This window comes from Anopheles marshallii, chromosome 3 (genome assembly GCF_943734725.1).
Source record: "Anopheles marshallii chromosome 3, idAnoMarsDA_429_01, whole genome shotgun sequence".
NCBI lineage: Eukaryota > Metazoa > Arthropoda > Insecta > Diptera > Culicidae > Anopheles > Anopheles marshallii.
In genome coordinates, this window is record NC_071327.1 from 13,241,196 (window position 1) to 13,257,534 (window position 16,339).

The window sequence follows — 16,339 nt, forward strand, 5'->3', positions numbered from 1 at the left end:
AATCCTACATCAAATTGCATCACGATTTTGTAGCGCTGTAGAAAAATACCTCGTTTATCGGTCCTTTCCAAACTTTGGGGCAATGAAATACATCCCTTAAGTAAGCTTTAGGCGACTTTATTTCGTTTATGTCCTGTACCATAATCGTATGTTCGCACCTTGCGTTTAACGCCACTTATGAGGTTTTGTAGAACATTCTGGCTGCATTCTGACTTAGTATCATCTGACTGAGTCTCTGCTTAAACTGACTTTTTCTTCTCGTCTGCTTTAGATTTGACCTCCTTGAGATGTTCCCGCAGGGCCTGCTTTACTGCAGGGTTGAAATTGCAGGGTTCCCAGTGAAAAAGCTAAAGCAATCGACGCGAAAATCATATCGAGCCAGCGGATTTACATTTTGAGCGGGAGAAAATAATTCATAGGATACGAAATGCATTTCAAGACCGGCAAAGTATGCTATTCAAAAAGCAAAGTGGCTACTTGCGATATACCTTAGTTCCAGTGCATTTTGGGGGGTTCATGTCCTTGGGTAGGAATGCGATCAACTTGGTCTCGTATCACTCCAGGAAAAAAAAGAATAGTGGCACAATACTAGATTAGGCCAGAAGATCACAAGGTCCTCGGGTTGTATATACAAAGGACATCTGGAGACATTCTGACGAAACCTGAGCAAATCGCTTCCTAAATCATGTATTTCTTGGCAAACTTTGTAGGGTTCTGTTAACCTCATTACTCTGGACATCTAATTTGCTCTTGGTGGTGAAGAACAAGAGCCCCGATTCCATGCAGAGACAATGACGCTTCGCCAGCGTCTGGCTGAGAGTCTATTTTCCACATGTTCCACGTCGTTTCTAGGGTAAAGCCATTCTTTCCAAGTTTCTAAAAAATGGCATCAGTCAGAAAACATTGCAAACAATATCTTGTAAACTACTTTTACTGAGAATTTAAAGGAAAATACGACAATGTGTTTCTTCCCTGATGCAATTCGATGTGGGACACCCTCCAGTATCCATCAGTCAGCAGATGGATTCTCCATCATGATCATGAAACCATGGCAATCCTGTCCCAGGAAAACACCACAACGTTAAGCGACTCAGTTGATCATTCGAGAGAACAACTGGCTACAGATGGAAAACCCTCCTTCATGGGTTACACATGATTCATCAGAAGAGATTGGACCGTATCAGCTGGCACTACAATTCAATCATTATTGTCGTAACACCTACCAACAGCCTGTAATTAGCTTGCCCGCGTTGACTCCTCCACTTTCTGGTGCGAAAAGGTCGATCGCGTGTCGGTGATGAACTATGAGTAATAGATCTGTCGCGATGAATATTTTAAACCTCCCACTGGTCCGTCCCCTTCGCGCACAATATTCAAAAGATGTTACCGGCACAAAATGCGAGTAACGAGCGCTTTACTTCCCCGTTTAAGATGCCGATAGCAAGGTCGATCGCTTAGCAAACATTATTAGCTGCGATGAGTATCATATTTCGTTGGTGTGTTTGAGGCAGGGAAAGGAAAAGAAGCAGCATTTACGTTCGGTGTTAGTTGCTGTGGTTTACATTCCATACTTCCTTGTTTGGTGTGGATTTTGTGTTCTGAATCGGTGCTGCAAAAAAAAAAAAAACGGAACAACGGAGTAATCTTAATCAGCTCGCTTTGATCAACGAGAGCAACATACGCACGATAGTAAAATAGTACAATGAACATGTTTGTGTTCCAACAGTCCACTCATTGACGTACCGCGATCGCGATCGAGAGTGAGATTAGAGCGCGAATTAATCCACGATTTACGTGCGCCGTTTTTTTTATCGGCCACAAATTGCCGGATGGTCAATTGTATTCAAACGAGATCGCACGAGATGTGCGTTGATCCGTGTAGTGAAATGGGAGGGGGGGAGGAGTGGGTGGGGGGAGGGAGAAACGGTTTCAGAATTGTTTCAGCTTCATTCTGATTTCGTTGGTTTCGTGGAAAGCTGCTTTACTAGCGCAGTACCATCGCACGTGCAATCGCATTACAGCCGTCCACGTTGCAACGTGCCGAAACCGATCCGGCCGAACCGAACCATCGGCGGACAGCTGTGGGCAAACAGTGCGCACACGGACCTTCCCCCGATAAGGGGTCGCTCTTTTGGAGGCTTTCATCTTTTACCTTTGGCGTTGGTTGGAGCGTTGTTTCCAATTCGTGTGATAATTGTTTGTAAATAAATGGTGCGGTAATGTTGGTAAGATTAGAATCGTACACGGGGAAAGCGCCGGATTCGTACGCTCCGTACGTTGAATGTGGGTCAGATGGATTTAGTACGGAAAGAACACATCAGGTGGAAGTAGCTGGTGAACTTTTTTGCTTGGCAGCAAAATTCAGAAAGTTTAATCGTAGTTTTTTTGTTATTATAAAAAGTTTTGATAAAATATTTATTTCATCTTTAGCAGTCACAAAGTTAAATGGCAAAAGTGAGTTAGAATTGCGCAAGTGCTTGATAGATGTGTGAGATTAGCAACACACATCCGCCTTTATAACAGCATTCGTTTTGGGAGGGAAACGAACGACAGCAAACAGTAAAACCAACCAAATCCGTGAAAGTGAAGTTGGTGTGTGCAGTGAGAACAACACGCACCACGCGCATGCAACGAAAATGAACTCCCAGAAGAGTGAAATTCGCACCGAAGGTAATCGTCCTGCGGCCACCAACAACGTCAGCAATCCGACCGCAGCCATGGCTGCGACGGCACTGGCTATCACGACCACAACGTCCAGCTTCAGCTGCTGTCCGGCCAACGGTGAAAGCTCGTCGATCGATGATTCGATCGAGCTGAACGACAGCCAGGAGGGTGGCAATAACAACACGATGTACCACAACGGGCTGCTCGAGAAGCAGGACTATCACTTCCCGAAGCGCCCCCCGGTGGACCTCGTGTTCCGCGACATTCGCTACGACGTAAAGCGCTTCAACATATCCAAAGCGAAGTTCGGTAAGTAGTGCTGATCGGGATCAGTGCCGGGGCATTGTAGCGATGACGGGTTCAGAGTGTGTTTTGGCGTTTTGCCACGAGTTTTTGCTGAGTCGGAGACACTTCTCACGGTCAACTGTGTATTTTTCGACACCCAACCGTTAGTGAGCTTGGCCAATAGGGATGTAGACGGGTGATCATTATGGCAAGTCCCGCCAAACCTGTATCTTTCATTCGAAGTTTTCGAAGACGCTCGGTAAATCGCGAGTTGGATTCCCGCCCGTTTTAAACCAGTTTGTATCACGTTAATCTTAATTTGCGTCCGTTCAGACAGTTGGGAACCTTGCTCTTCTACGTCAAGTTAAAGAGATACCTTTCGAATTCCAATTTACGAGTGTTCGTGAGAAACAATCGGAAAAGACGTTTGATAGCTTCGATTGAAACCACTCGCCTAGCGTCTGAACAATGGCTTCAGTTGGGCAATTTAATGGCGATAGCGCCAAGAGAAAAACAAAAACGGTTCGCTAGATACAATCACCACCAAGGAGACACGGTGGAAAATCCATCCCCGATAGGGTCGGACTTTTAAAAGCTGCACATGCCGTTCATGCATTATTTAACACTCCAAATGGTTTGCCATTCGAAAATCACCGCTTTGCTGCGGGCCCAGCGAAGCATATCCTCTAATTACGATTATCAAGCCGAGTTAAAGCTTACGATTTCCGTTTGTGCGGATAAAAGTGTTTTAAATGATGAATGTCTGGACTTTCGTGCGGCGTTGCGGGGGGCTTGATCTGCCTCGGATGGGGAATAAAATAAATACTAAGTGTGCATTTAGCAACGGGCATTATGACGTTTCCACCAGTCATTAGCACGGTAAAGCGTTGTAGTTCCCCACCGGTTCAGAAGCAACAACATCATCATAACCGGTCACGAACGGTGCTACCAGAGATTGCGAGTACACAGCCGCCAACTGGCCGCGTGGAGATGAAATAGAATCAATAAATTTTACAATCAGCGGCATTACATTAACTTTACGCGATTGCATTGAAGTCGTGCAGTTCATTTACACCGTTCGCTCTCGAGGGACGTGTTTGGTGGCAACGGTGGGTTGGGAATATTCAAATGATTCCGTTTGTTTAAACATTACTTTCAAATGAATGTTTTACTGGTTCGATAAGGTGAAGCCCGACCGGATCGTAATGTCAGAGCCTGGTGGCGTTGATAAGTTGATGATGATCTATTAACATGCTGGATGTCGCATATTTATGGAGGATCTTCGTTTAAATCCGTCGTGGCAAATCGGGTTTCCGTTGTAACGTGCACATTCCACACGTGATCGTGAAGTCCCTCGTGATCAATAGATCGGAGCTCGAGATACTGTGGTTCCCGCATAGAATTTCCTCTTGAGACGGTGGTTGACTGTCTATGCAGGGATTTCCACCGTTCACCAAGGATTTTGCGGAGTCTCAGTTCCCCACTGCGTCATCTTGGTTGAAGAGTGGAATGATGTACTAATCAAGGGTCTGTATGCTTAGTAATGTAGTAACTCCCATAACGCTCTCGGTGTACAAGGTTCTTCAGACATCTTTAGACAACTTGAATCAACATCCACCATTAGACCTAATTTTGAGCTATTTTAAGTTATGCAGCTGATCCATCAAGATGACAAGGAACTATTACGTACAAGGGCGCCCTACTTCCGATGCACACCGGATTAATGATAGCGCCAGGTGTCAAGGTGGATATGTCGGTTAGCAAACCGGCCGTATTCTAGTGCGGCCTGTGGTGAGATCTCATTCTAATGAGATCCGCACGTAACATGATGCAGGTAACTTAATCCAACCCACCGGAGGTATAGAATATGTTGTAAGTCTTACTACTGCAAACGGGCGAAGGTTTACAAGAACACATGTCTAAACGCCCGCGTGGAAGGAAAAGTGGCCTCGTGTCTTGTTTTCCTTCTCTCCTTCTCTCTAGTCTCCGATAGATAAAAAAATGCCACTGATTCAAGGTGGTCCAGTGGTGCAACCAGAACGGATGTGAGCACATAGTGTACACCGCCGTGCAGGAGTGTACTGCTGGCGCCTTCGACCACGGAGTATAAACGATTCGAGGTGAATTGCCTCGCCGATGGACGATCATTAGAGCGTGTTAGAGTGGGTTTGGTGTGCAGTGGTGGAAAACTGTAACCAGCACAGCGCCAACGATATTTGTTCATTCTTCTTTCTCTTTCTATCCCGCGGGCTTTCTGATTCTTTCCCCCGGGCACGGCGAAGGGCAGCTGATGATTGCGTGGATCTCCAAAGCAACTGCTTCAATGTTGCCGGTGCGCATAACGATCAATAATTACAGAGCATGCGTTTAGTGCGTCCCTCGCTTACGGGTGCATTCGGCATGACGGGCCTGGTTCGTGAAGAGGCAAGCGATGGTACTTGGCCCCGGTTTATGTGGATAGTGCATGGAAAAGGCAAACCCATTCTACTGTAGTGAAATCAGTGAGAGTGATCGAGAATGCACATTGCTTTTGCTGATATTTAAAGTCAAGCCATTGCGGAATGACTACCAATTCGCGCCGAAGAAATAATCACACCTTGATGCTAATTATGGTGCTGATTAGGATTGGTCGAGATCCGTACTGTTGCATAACGTGTTGTAGGGAAGTATAACTAATCGATCGCTTCCGAGCAGAGGTGTTTCTCAACATACTTGGAATGATTTGCAAAAGCGGTCCATCGCCTCTACCTTTCAACTGTTGTCCACCGAGAGTGTGGGGTTGTTATGGGCCCAGTCCTGACTGCACCACCACTCACACTGCTACTAATGAATGAACTTTTGAGTATTGGGCGAATTGAAACCCAATTAACATTTGGCACGTTTGGTAACCGGTTCGAACGGGATACCATTAATAGAACTTGGACAACTATTGGACCAAAAACCCACCAGCCGACCGCGCGAATGGTATGCAAATTTGCAACTCTTTTGCAATATTCGTCCACTTTCGGGGTCGTGTGTCGCCTAGGAGAATTGAACATAATCATCAAAACGTTATAAATTTGCGGTTTTTGGGAAGAGTTTCCAAATCGAACAGCTTTCCTCCCGTGGTGAGGCTAGGCGATCGAAACCGTTCCCGGCCTCCGGTCATAATTTATTACGGCTATTGAATTGGATGGTGCATTTGGTAATAATTTGCAAACGGTCAAACGGTGTTGCGGGCCCCTGACCTAAAAATGTGATTTTTCACCAATGTCAGTGGCACGCACCTGCGAAAGTAGTAGAACCACTACGAGGGGGCAGAGGAGCATCTTCGATTTCAGGCGCGTGCATTCCACTCGTTTGATCAAGAGTTACTGTTCAGCGCGTACAGCGATGTGCAAGCTTTTCTCGTCGCGTGCGCTAGATGAGGTAATAAAGGTGATTATCCGCCATAAGTCATGAGCTATCCGTAACTGAAGGTTTATCAATGGCGCGTTTTGTTTTGCATTCCTCACGCACCTTGCTGTAACTCAGTAGGTATCAGGCTGCTCGCGAGCTTGGAAGGTGTCAATGATCTTGAAATATAAACTCACACCCCCCTCCCCTAGGTGTGCACACGGAGTGAGATACACCCAATGGAGGTGGGAAGATGATGCGTTTGCTGATGGCGTGCGGTGAACTTGAGAAACCTTGAACAATAGTAACGTTCCGTTGCGTTTGCAGGTGGTTTTGGCGAATGCGTTTTAAAATTTCATTTAAAAATAATATTGCCAAAACGACCGTTAAATCAGTTTCGAATCGTTTTCTCACTCGATCGTTCAATCCTTAGTTCGATAAATTGTATTTTTATTAGCGGTGGGAACCACTGGCTGGTTGCTGGTAGGTTGGAAGATTTATCGCCCAATAAAATGTTTTATGGTGGGCACATATTTCAAACAAATTCCAGCCTAAAGCCAATGGATTGGATTAGACGTTAGGGGAGCCCATCTACTGTAGCGTTCGCCCGTTGGGTTTCTTAACGACAAGTGTTTCTAGGCAAGCCCAATCAAGCACTCGGTTCGTTCGTGCATCTCACGCTTAACCTTGGCATCGATCGTTGAATGGACGATTCCTTCTTCGCACCCCAAACCGATCCTTCCCATCGTCACATACATTCACCGTTCCATGTATGCCGAACATAGCTAATCGCTATGTGACGGCTAGAAACTAGATGTAATGCAGGATTTCTACGAGACTGGTTGCGATTCGCGGCTTTCGGCAGAACAAGAAGCACTCACACTGTTCCAATATTTAACCAGACAAATGAAGACATTCACCGCCCAAGACGCTGCTTGGCGACAACGGACGGGCGTGCTGTGCGGCATCTTTTGTGAGAAATTCTCACCCATCCATGCAGAGTTCAATTGAAGTTCAATTAATCGACGAGAGAAATGACCTCCGCGTGTCTGACGGGGTGCGTAGCCGTTCATGGCTGTCCGAGAATCCTTGAGCGCTTCTCAAGACGTCTCGAAGCGTTGACGGGTTGGCATGGAATGGAGAAAACATGTGATGAAACTGTACGGATTGCCGGAGCGTTGAAGCGAACTCGTTTTCTTCCCTCCCTTCGCAGCACTTAATGTCACGCTGCACGGAAGAAAGGTTCACCATAAGGTAGAGTTGCATGGCCGCTTGTGCAGTGGTGCAACAGCATGCAGATGCGTTTATCTTTTCCCTTTTTTGCTTCATGAATCTCGACAGAGAGAGAGAGTGGAAAACCGTACTAGGGAAGTAAATTTCACTTTCTAATGCTAGTAGCGCGGGTTGCTCAGTTTGGGTTTGTCATTCCCATCGAGATCAAGGCAAGTTTTCTTCCGCCTGCTTCGATCGGTACGGAGAAAAGTATCGATTGCGTTCAGATACGCGAGAAGCAAACTGGTTGACCACATCGTTTGTCCAAGGGTCCAGTCCATTTCGTCTGAAGCCCTGAGGTATTTGAGTTGCGTAATGCACGCTAAGCTTCCTGCTGTATGAGAGCGTGTGGTTAGCAAATCATCGCACTGCTCAGGACTGCTGCCGTGCGGATTGGTCTACGGTGGAACCCGGAACAAGAAGCAAACGATTCCATGAAGCTGAAATGCCTTGGTTGTAAACCGTTGGAGAATTCTTCTTCTGTTGCTAACCTCTTGGTTATCGCCTTCGAATAGCTGTTGCTTGTAACTTAAATTTCACAAGCAGAACAGATACTCGAAAGAGCTGCCCAACGAAGCCTTACGTTGAGTCTCGGTGGTGGATGAAAACCTGTTCTTAGCTTGCAAAGGGATGCCCAATTCCAGAGAAATAACTTGTTTTTTTCCGGCGCTGAGTAAAGGGATTTTTGTGCACAAGTTTGGAACCAAGTTCAATGTCCAGAAAATGTGGGACAATACTCAATGGTTGTATTTTTAATCCCAAAATCCCTTACCCATGCCCGGCGACAGTTTGAATTTATCTTTAGCTAAAGATATCTCAGCAAAGAGCGCACCAAACGGGTTTTGTCTTGCCGAGTCAACGGCATAGATGGAGTTCTTCGCTGATGAAGATCGTTGAATGATCGATGTGGCTTTTGAATTGACTCTATCCTCAGGGCAGGGAGATCCTTTTGTACCCCAGCATGAAGTGGCTCGATTTTGAACTTCGAAATCATTTCGTTCGATCGACCTTGAACGATGATAAAGTTAATGCCGACACGTGTTTATATCCAACTTCGCAGCACATTTTCGGACACCTCTCTGACAGGTGTGACGTAAATTGGGCACCGCTAAAACCGGTGAGATCACTCCGATGTGCACTATCCAGGAGGGGGGAAGCGCGTCTGGAATGTCCGGCTCGAACGTAATACAATACTCATCCGTCAATGCTCTTCTCTGTTTGCAGAAACGAAAGAAATTCTTCACGGACTTAATGGATCGTTTAAATCGGGTGAGCTGACAGCAATTATGGGCCCGTCGGGAGCTGGCAAAAGTACGCTGCTAAACATCATGGCAGGTTATGTGTAGGTCATCGCGTACAACAACCGGTCACCAAGTTGCTCTGGTAGGGGTTTAACCCGTGCTGCTCCGTTCTGTTCCTATCTTCCCCACAGGTCTGCGGGTGTGGGCGGTATAGTGCAGGTGAACGGGAAAAGCCGATCGCACAACTCGGAAAGCTTCCGGAAGCTGTCCTGCTACATCCAGCAGCACGATGCACTACGACCCTGGTTAACAGTGACGGAGGCGATGACCTGTGCCACCCATCTGAAGCTCGGCTTTGGCATCGGAATGGACGAGAAGCGCAAGCTGATCGAGAAAATTCTCTTCATGCTCGGGTTGGAGCAGAAGGGCAACACACCGACAATGGGGCTGTCCGGCGGGCAAAAGAAACGGCTAGCGATCGCGCTGGAGATGATCAGCAATCCGCCGATACTGTTTCTGGACGAGCCGACGACGGGACTGGACAGCTCGTCCTGTACGCAGTGCATCTCGCTGCTGAAGCGGCTCGCACAGGATGGGCGAACGATCGTCTGCACGATCCACACGCCCAGTGCGCTGCTGTTCGAGATGTTTGATCAGCTGTACACGGTGGTCCAGGGGCACTGCTTCTACCAAGGACCGACGAAAGAGATGCTACCGTTTCTCGGCGATCTTGGCTACCACTGTCCCAGCTACCACAACCCGGCCGATTTTAGTAAGTTTTGCCCTTTCGGGGGGGGGGTGTTGCATTGTACAACTGAGCAGTAGTCCTTCTAATGATCGATTTTTTTCCTCCCTTCTTGGGTCTCACGCAGTGATGGAGATTGCGGTCGGCGAGTATGGGGCCGATGTCGGCAAGGTGATCAAGGCTGCTCTGAAGAAATATTACGAAATCAGCAGTCGCTGCATCGAACTGGATTCGACGTACGGCGATAACGACGGTAAGCAAAGAGCCTGAAGAAGATTGTTTCGTCTACAGCCCCGACCGCCCGGAAGGGGACCCCACTGCCTCAGACTCCTCGCGCCTATTTTTGGTCCCACCGTTCGGGGTGGGTGACCTCCGCCACTTTGATCGGTTCTTGCTCCTGCGTGCAATATGAGTTGCACATGTTCGCGAATTACGGCCAACATGTGGTCGAGGGAGCCCAACTAAGTTGCATCATCCCGACGCTCCCCTCATGGCCAACCCTTAGAAGTGCTTTGCTCGAGGACGAACCTTCAGAACATGCATTGAACTGAGCGCACTCAGAAGATCGTGGACCACCCTTACCATCTCAGATCGGAACGTTGGTGCAATTTGTGCGGCATGCAGCACGGCGCACACTGCTAACCGGTATCGGTAAACAGTGCCACAAATTGCACATACAGGCAACACCCCTCTTCGGCAGTATCGGGCAGTATCACCCTAAAACAGCTCTTGTGTGTCTCCGTGTGGATAGTTGCTGCCGGTGATTCTCGATTGTTGTGTTTGCAGTGCGTAAACGCGAACCTTTGGCCCATCATACGAGGCGAGGTCGGATCGGTACAGGGGGGTGGGGGGGGCGAATTTAAATTTCCCATTCATTAGCGCGTAATTAATGCACACCAATATCCCCTGCCTGGCGACTTATTTGTCCCAACGCTGATGACTTTCCTGGTGTGACATTTCACACGGAATATTTTCACGTGCGTCCGTTCTGGCATGACATGAGCCGAATCAATATTGGTTCTCAATTCCACAATGTTGCGTTAGTTTTACGTGTACGAAGTACACCGAGACGGTGAGCACATCTTCAGCGAAGGGTTGTGAGACAAAAGAATGGTTAAGGCTTAGCCAAAAAACAATGGCGTGTGGTTTCGATTGAGTCAGCTTAGACGGATGTGGACGAAACTCGGCGGCAAAGCAAGAGCAACAAAACACACAACGTGTCCCGTAAAGTCTTCATTTCCACCAAATGTCACCCTTAGTAATTGGTTAAGCATACAAGCACCTTAAAAGGTTTACTAATTTATTAAGCGATGATGGGGTGACACAATGACATTGGTTTTGTGACAACAAATAAAATGTTAACCTTCCGTCAGTTCTAACTACGTTTGGTATCAAGAACACGTTACGACGCAGTACGTTGGTGCTAATTTTGTTAGTGTTTCGTTTTTCTGCGCGGTCGCTCTAGACGCTCCCAACTGGTTAGGTGCAGATGGACGTCTGAAGATCACCTGCTGAGGTTGCTTCTGATCACAGACAGAGAACTTCTCGTCCATTTCACTGATGAACATGCAAATAAATGCATAAGCGTGTTTATGTTTCTAACATAAAGGAAGTTATTTTTGTATCTACTACAGTTGTGAGTTCTTTCGTTGGCGAGAATCATAACAAACGGAGTATTTTGGAATGCGGTTGTGTACCCAGGCCACCGAAAGACAGACGATGGCGAATTTGTTTTTTTTCCAAAAATAGTTTTCTTTTTTTTTCCATTCCTGAATGCCCACCATGCCCAAGCAGTCCATGACGAAAACGGCTTCTTCACCTTTTGCCAATATGCCATTTTGCTGATTCTTTTAAAACAGCTTTCACAAACAGAAACCTGCTTCACTGTTGGGGAGTATTTTTTTTTGTTCAGTTTGTTCAGTATGTTTGATCGGACAAAGCAGATTATTGTGCTAATTTGTACCTTTTGCTTAATTAAGGCACCGGTTTGGCCGTTGAATTGATACACCATTGTCGTGCAGCGGTGCATGGCTTCAGTGTATCCGGGGTACATCTGTCAAAATTAGGTTAGGTTTCGAGTGCCCCTGCTTACGTCACTGCCATTCACCGATTAGAACTGACCTTTCTGTTTATACCAATTTTGCTCACGCTCACGTTTGCAGTAAAAATGATGGAAACCTTTACGATCGGTGGCAAAGCGGAAGAGCTGTGCAAGTTGCAGAAGCAGAGCGAAGCAATGGATAATTCATCGTACGAAGAGGAGGACATCTTTTCGAAAACGAAACCCGCCTCGCTGGTGATGCAGTTCCTGTTGCTCTTCTACCGGAATTTGCTGATGACAAGAAGGAATTATGTAAGTATTTCGCATCAGAACCGTACGGCCGTAGCTGTCCAAGTTGTGGGACTTTTTGTTGAATGGGTGAGAACAGAAGGATGCGTGTCCGGTGAGAAGATTCTGAGTTGCGAAACGCTGTTTATTAGCATTAAATAGAATTTAAAAAAATGAGTATAGGAAGCTGTTTGCGGCGTGGAATAGTTGAGCCTCTTCCCACAATTCTACATGCATTTGCTTTCCCACAGTTTGGCGTAGTAGCGCCCGGTTGTCAGTTAACTTATTGACAATCTGCAATTAACACGGAGCTCCAATTCCAATTCTACCTATCGAATGGTGAATTAGTGATTGTAAAGTCCGTCCGGTGCGTGTTTAGTTGTGCACAGGCCATGAATAACTAAAAGATTCCGAGTAACCGAAGCTCACACGTTGAATAACTTTATCGCTAAACGGTCATAATGGCGTGTAGATAATTAGTCGCTTGTATTAGTTGTACCTCTGGCACACTGCTTAACTTAACTATACGAATGCAACTGTTTCTCGAAATTTACTTATAATCCTTAAGAGATTGATAGAAGAGATAGATAAAATCAATGCCCAAAATGGAATAAATTTTTTTGCTTCTTCTAAATAATCATTGTAATGGTGTTTGAGCCGTTTCTGCCTGCCTTTACATTTCTATTTTTGCAAGTTGGTGAGGCTCGGGCATTCATTTCAACATATTTGCTCACGACATATATACATCATTTGATTGGTATTTTTAAAAGGAAAATAAGTGAATCATTTTAGAAATAATTTAAGAATAATATTAAAAATCAAAATGTTAACAAAAAATATTTGAGATTCTTATGAACTACTTATTAACATTTTAAGTAAACTTTTTAGGCATAACATTGATTTAGTTAAAAACTTGGTTAGTTGAAACCAAACATTTTTTAGTTAATACTTGTTTGAATAAGCCTTTCAGAATTTTAATCTCATTATTTAAGGTTATACAAATATTTTTGTGTCCATGTTCAAAATTATTATTTTTGCAATAATTCATGCAAATATAAAAATAGAATTTCAAACATGTTATTCTAATATTGTTTTTATCTATCTTTTAAACAGTTAAACAGGGATTTAATTTGAAAAAAAAAAGAAAAACAATTGCCCATATAGTTATGCAAGGCAGTGTATACTAATCAATCGACCAGCGAGACCGTAGTGTTTACTGGTTGGATTTAGTAATGATCGATTTTTAATAGTGTTAGAAAGCACCTGCAAATGCCGCTAAGAACAAGGAACACTTACATTTGCACCACTAGTGGATGTGCGAATGTAGTTCAAGTGCGAAGCACCTTGCAAAAAGGTGGCCCAAGGCAAATAAGTCCACGGCGGAAACAAATGAGACCGTGAATGAGTGGACATTTCTTACCGATGCGTTCTATTTTCCTTTTGCTTAGTTCCTTTTATTCTGCCGAATCTTCGCCCATGCCACGGTGGCAACACTGTTCGGCTATATTTACATCGGCGTTGGACCCAATGCGAACCAGGTGCTGGCGAACTATGTGTACCTTTACGGATCCATGCTGATGTTGGTGTATACCGGCAAGATGGCCGTTGTGCTTTCGTGTAAGTATGCAGTTTTTCGTTCAGCCTACAAACGGAGCTCAACATAAAATTTCTTTTCATTCCGCTCCTTTTCCACCATCAGTTCAAATCGAGATGGAATCACTGACGAGAGAGCACTTCAATCGCTGGTACAAGCTGGGTCCTTACTTCCTGTCCGTGTTGCTGCTTGAAATCCCGGTCCAGGTAAGTGAACCGTGTCCGTTCGGGAGAAAGTGTTGCGGCATCAGCAACAAACGCCCCTTAAGGAACCGTTACGTTACGATCTTCATCTTCGGCACCCATTCAATCGACACCACTTGAGCGTGTAGTTTGGATGGAGTTTTTGTTTTTGAAGGTGAATGAATCGCTGACGGTGGACGACCACGCGCCATGACGGGCAGTTTTGGTCGCAAAGTGATAAATTGTTGTTTCATGTTTGTTTTGTTTTGTGCTTGGCTTCGTCGGTTTTTCGTAGATCTTTTGCTCCCTGATCTACGTCGTGATCAGCTTCCATTTGACGGGCAACTATGTGAACTTCGAGCGCTTCTGCATATTCGCGCTGTTCTGCGTGGTCGGTTCGATCTGTGCGCAGTCGTGGGGTTTCTTCGTTGGTGCAACACTGTCCGTGAAGGTAAGATGTAACAATTTTGGCTTTAATTTTTTAACGCTGCTTTTAATGGTACTATTTAGTCATGTTTTTTTTTATTTCAAGTCCTTTTTTGATTTCACTCGACAGTTGGATCCTCAAGTAAACAAGCCATGAAAAGATATTTACCTCTGAATTTTTTTCCTAAGTCATTATCGATTTAAATGCTTACATTCGGCAAAATCATAAACAACAAATACGACCAACTCATACCCAGATTGCCCAGAGATCAGTTGTGGTGGTGGTTTTGAGTGGCGCCATCTGTTGTTGAGTAGCATTACTAAACGCGTGTTTCTGCATTTATAATACGGTTTTAATCATCTTCCAACATATTTTTTGTGAACTACTTTCACAAGTTGAACAGCAAATGTTTGTTCAATATAATTGATAACAGTAAAAAACACTCAGTATATAATTGATAATAGTAGGAATGCAAATATATTGGCGAACGTTAATTATCCCCTACATGATTAACCGGCGGGTGGATTATCTGTGAGTTAACAAACGACACCTGGTAACCTAGGAACTTGAGTGTTTTCTATAAAGAGTTTATCTAGTTAAGCTCCCTGGAAAATGTTCCATATTGTTAATAAGCAATAACTTGCAATATCAAAAAAACATTGAATAATTTTAACGTTGAGCTGTCATCTTAATCTTCTATACGTACAAAGCAGTCGCCCGAAAAAACGACATTATACTGTAGCTATAGCGATAAATGGTTAACTATCAAGATTGATCAAGCCTTTTTAATACACGTAACAAGTTTAATTTTGTAAAAGAACAAAAAAAAATGCATAGAAAATGTCTGAAAACTCAAGTTAAAACTCTCTTTTGCTCTGAAAGGGATTGACTTTCCGATGTTGCTTCGTATTAAAAATACGTAATCAAATATGATTCTTTATAAATCTGCCACCAACAACGATTTTCAGCTCATCCGATTAAACCAAATAATAAATCGGAAAATATACACAAACAAATCAAAACACGTTTCCGATTGACACAACATCCAGTTCAACCCTCAACCCCTGCTTGTATGCAGCTCGCGTACAAGTGTCTTGTGCATGCAACAGCTCAACTCGACATCCACCACTAGATGGCGCTACTTTCCGATTTATTTTTCAACCCTCAACGCTATCAGATCACATTACCGTAGCACTAACGCGTTGCTCTTGCTTTTTTGTATTATTTTTTAGCTTGCCGTGTTCATCGGACCAATCTTGGCGGTGCTGTTCTCCGTGTTTGGGTTCTGTGGGCGGTACGCCGACATAACGCCACTGTTCAAATGGATGTGGCACATCAGCTACTATCGGGCGAGCTTCCACGGTTTGCTGAACTCGGTGTACGGCATGAACCGGGAAGATCTGCACTGTCCGGAAACGCAGATCTACTGTCACTTTAAGAACCCCGTCCTGTTTCAGAAGGACATGGACATCGAGCATGTGGATATGCAGTCGAACTTTGTGCTGATAATGCTGATCATTATTACGATGTACATTAGCACCGTGTTTGTGCTGTGGTATAAGCTTAACAAGCGGTGAACGTGCAGGGCCTTTGAGAGCCTGACGTAGAATTAAGTTCGTTGTCTGTTTTTTTTAACTATTTTATTTTATTGTTGCCGTCTCTTAGCCAACAGCAGTATGTTAAGCACCTATGGTATGGTTGCGGTGACCTAGAATCTTGCAAACTATCCATTTTCTTACAAAAAGAAAATGTAAGCCCTAACACAGTGCGGAGTAAGAGTAAGACAAACCAATTAGGCAAACAATATCCCAAGAATCTGCAAATGAAAACGCACATTACAGCGAAACGGGAATGTGTCCATGGGTGAGGTGGTGTATTTTGCAATTTAGCAATCGATATCTGTGATCAAATGCACAAGCAGTGGCTTTCTGTTTGTTTGTATACTATACAATGTATGAAGAATAGTTGCGAATTTTATAGGAATAGTGTTACGCATACGGTTTTATACTTTGTCTGCGTGATCGTGTAAGCATACCGGAACGGACAACGTTACTGATATGAACAACCATTGGCCAAGAATCTTCAAAGTTAGTTAATAGGATAGAAAACGAAGGCAGGATGAAGATGGAATGTATTAAGCTTCGAATAAGATATGAAGATTAGAACGTGACATAAAAGTAAAAACACACATACGCACCATATCAAACTTTCTATCTGCTTTTGAG

At 44.7% G+C, this 16,339-nt stretch overlaps 1 protein-coding gene across 1 annotated transcript in view; it reads left to right on the forward strand.

Annotated features, from left to right (window-relative positions):
* The first annotated feature begins 2,834 nt into the window (after window positions 1-2,834).
* The window catches only part of LOC128710976 (ABC transporter G family member 2-like), a 30,052-nt gene continuing 16,547 nt past the window's right edge, over window positions 2,835-16,339 (forward strand). Inside the window, exons 1-9 of the mRNA XM_053805841.1 lie at window positions 2,835-2,973; window positions 8,821-8,938; window positions 9,029-9,609; window positions 9,710-9,835; window positions 11,745-11,935; window positions 13,360-13,528; window positions 13,611-13,711; window positions 13,983-14,138; window positions 15,347-15,669. Of these exons, the coding sequence (XP_053661816.1) occupies window positions 2,850-2,973; window positions 8,821-8,938; window positions 9,029-9,609; window positions 9,710-9,835; window positions 11,745-11,935; window positions 13,360-13,528; window positions 13,611-13,711; window positions 13,983-14,138; window positions 15,347-15,669 (1,889 nt within the window). The 5' untranslated portion in view covers window positions 2,835-2,849. The remainder of the gene's footprint in view (window positions 2,974-8,820; window positions 8,939-9,028; window positions 9,610-9,709; window positions 9,836-11,744; window positions 11,936-13,359; window positions 13,529-13,610; window positions 13,712-13,982; window positions 14,139-15,346; window positions 15,670-16,339) is intronic.